Source organism: Pistacia vera, unplaced genomic scaffold (assembly GCF_008641045.1).
Source record: "Pistacia vera cultivar Batoury unplaced genomic scaffold, PisVer_v2 Contig595, whole genome shotgun sequence".
Lineage (NCBI taxonomy): Eukaryota > Viridiplantae > Streptophyta > Magnoliopsida > Sapindales > Anacardiaceae > Pistacia > Pistacia vera.
Window position 1 is genome coordinate 533,794 of NW_022196440.1, and position 1,265 is coordinate 535,058.

The 1,265-nt window shown below is 46.1% G+C and overlaps 1 protein-coding gene across 1 annotated transcript; it reads left to right on the forward strand.

The window, feature by feature from the left end:
* Nucleotides 1-308: 308 nt before the first annotated feature.
* On the forward strand, nucleotides 309-974 carry LOC116110080. The gene is made up of 2 exons (XM_031396312.1): nucleotides 309-471; nucleotides 562-974. The coding sequence occupies exons 1-2, from the start codon at nucleotides 309-311 to the stop codon at nucleotides 972-974; spliced, it is 576 nt and encodes a 191-aa protein (XP_031252172.1).
* The last annotated feature ends 291 nt before the right edge of the window (nucleotides 975-1,265 follow it).

Below are 1,265 nucleotides of genomic sequence, written 5' to 3' on the forward strand. Positions count from 1 at the left end.
CAAGTGAGCCTAGCCAAGTTTTATCAAATGGCTGCCAAACATCAGTGGGTGGAAAGCTCGCTGACAGCCTTAGCTAGAAGCTTGCCAAGAAGAGCCCCCGATAGGTGACAAGATAGCCCAATAGATAAATGAAGGGGCCAAGATTGCAATGACAAGGACCAGAAAGGGTTCTAAAAGAGGCAAAAAACAAATAACCATAGGGATAGGCAACCTTTCTCGCGATATGTAGAATACACCCTTTGACTCAAGATGTGGCTCATATCTATGAGGTCTCCCGCGAGGCTAAGAATTTGCTCGTGTCGGAAAGAATGAGAGGGGCACCAAGCAGAAAAGATCACCAAAAATACTGCCAGTACCACCGAGACATTGGTCACAACACTAATGAGTGTCGGGCTGTAAAAGACACCATCGAAGATCTGATTAGAAGAGGCCACTTGAAAGAATCTGTCAAGAAGGCACTAGCTCGCGAGAGTACATGCGAGCAAAATAATTAGGTCCAACAAGCCCCAACAAACAACGAAGTTCTGGTGGGCATAATATATGGGGGGCTCAACATCATAGGGGGCTCAAGGCGTTCTCATGAGCAATATGCTCGAGAGGCTAAGGCACATTCGGTCCCCCAAGTAATGAGTTGTGAACAAAAGCCGTTGAAGCGGCCTAAGCAAGAGAGCGAGGTGATAAGATTCACTAGGGAAGAATGCGAAGAATCTCCTCGTCATAATCATGATGCGATCGTAATAGCGACAAGGATCGGTAATGCCCGAGTTCTCAGGGTAATGGTCTACAATAGCAATGCAGTGAACATCATCTTCTTGGGGGCATTTCGAGAAATAAGGTTCAGTAAACGAGACATGAAGGCAAGTCCGTCGCCATTATACAGATTCACCGGGGAAAGCTTGGTCCCCAAGGGAATAATTGACTTACCTGTGACTCTTGGGGAAGAACCTAAGATCAGGATGGTGATGGTCAAGTAATTAGTGATTGACTACCCAACCACCTATAACATCATCTTAGGAAGGCCTACCCTAGACGACCTAAGTGCAGTCACTTCAGTGCGCTACTAAGCAATGAGATTCCCAACTCCATAAGGAGTCGCAACAATCTAGAGTTGTAAGAAAGATTCTCGGGAACATTACAATCGAGCCATTCATGTTGCACAAAATTGGCTGCTCTTGAGAACCATGGTCATTGTTGAGTCTGACCCAAAACCTAGACCCCTAGAATATACCAGGGATCCTCACATCCACAAAGAAGAGCCCACTGTA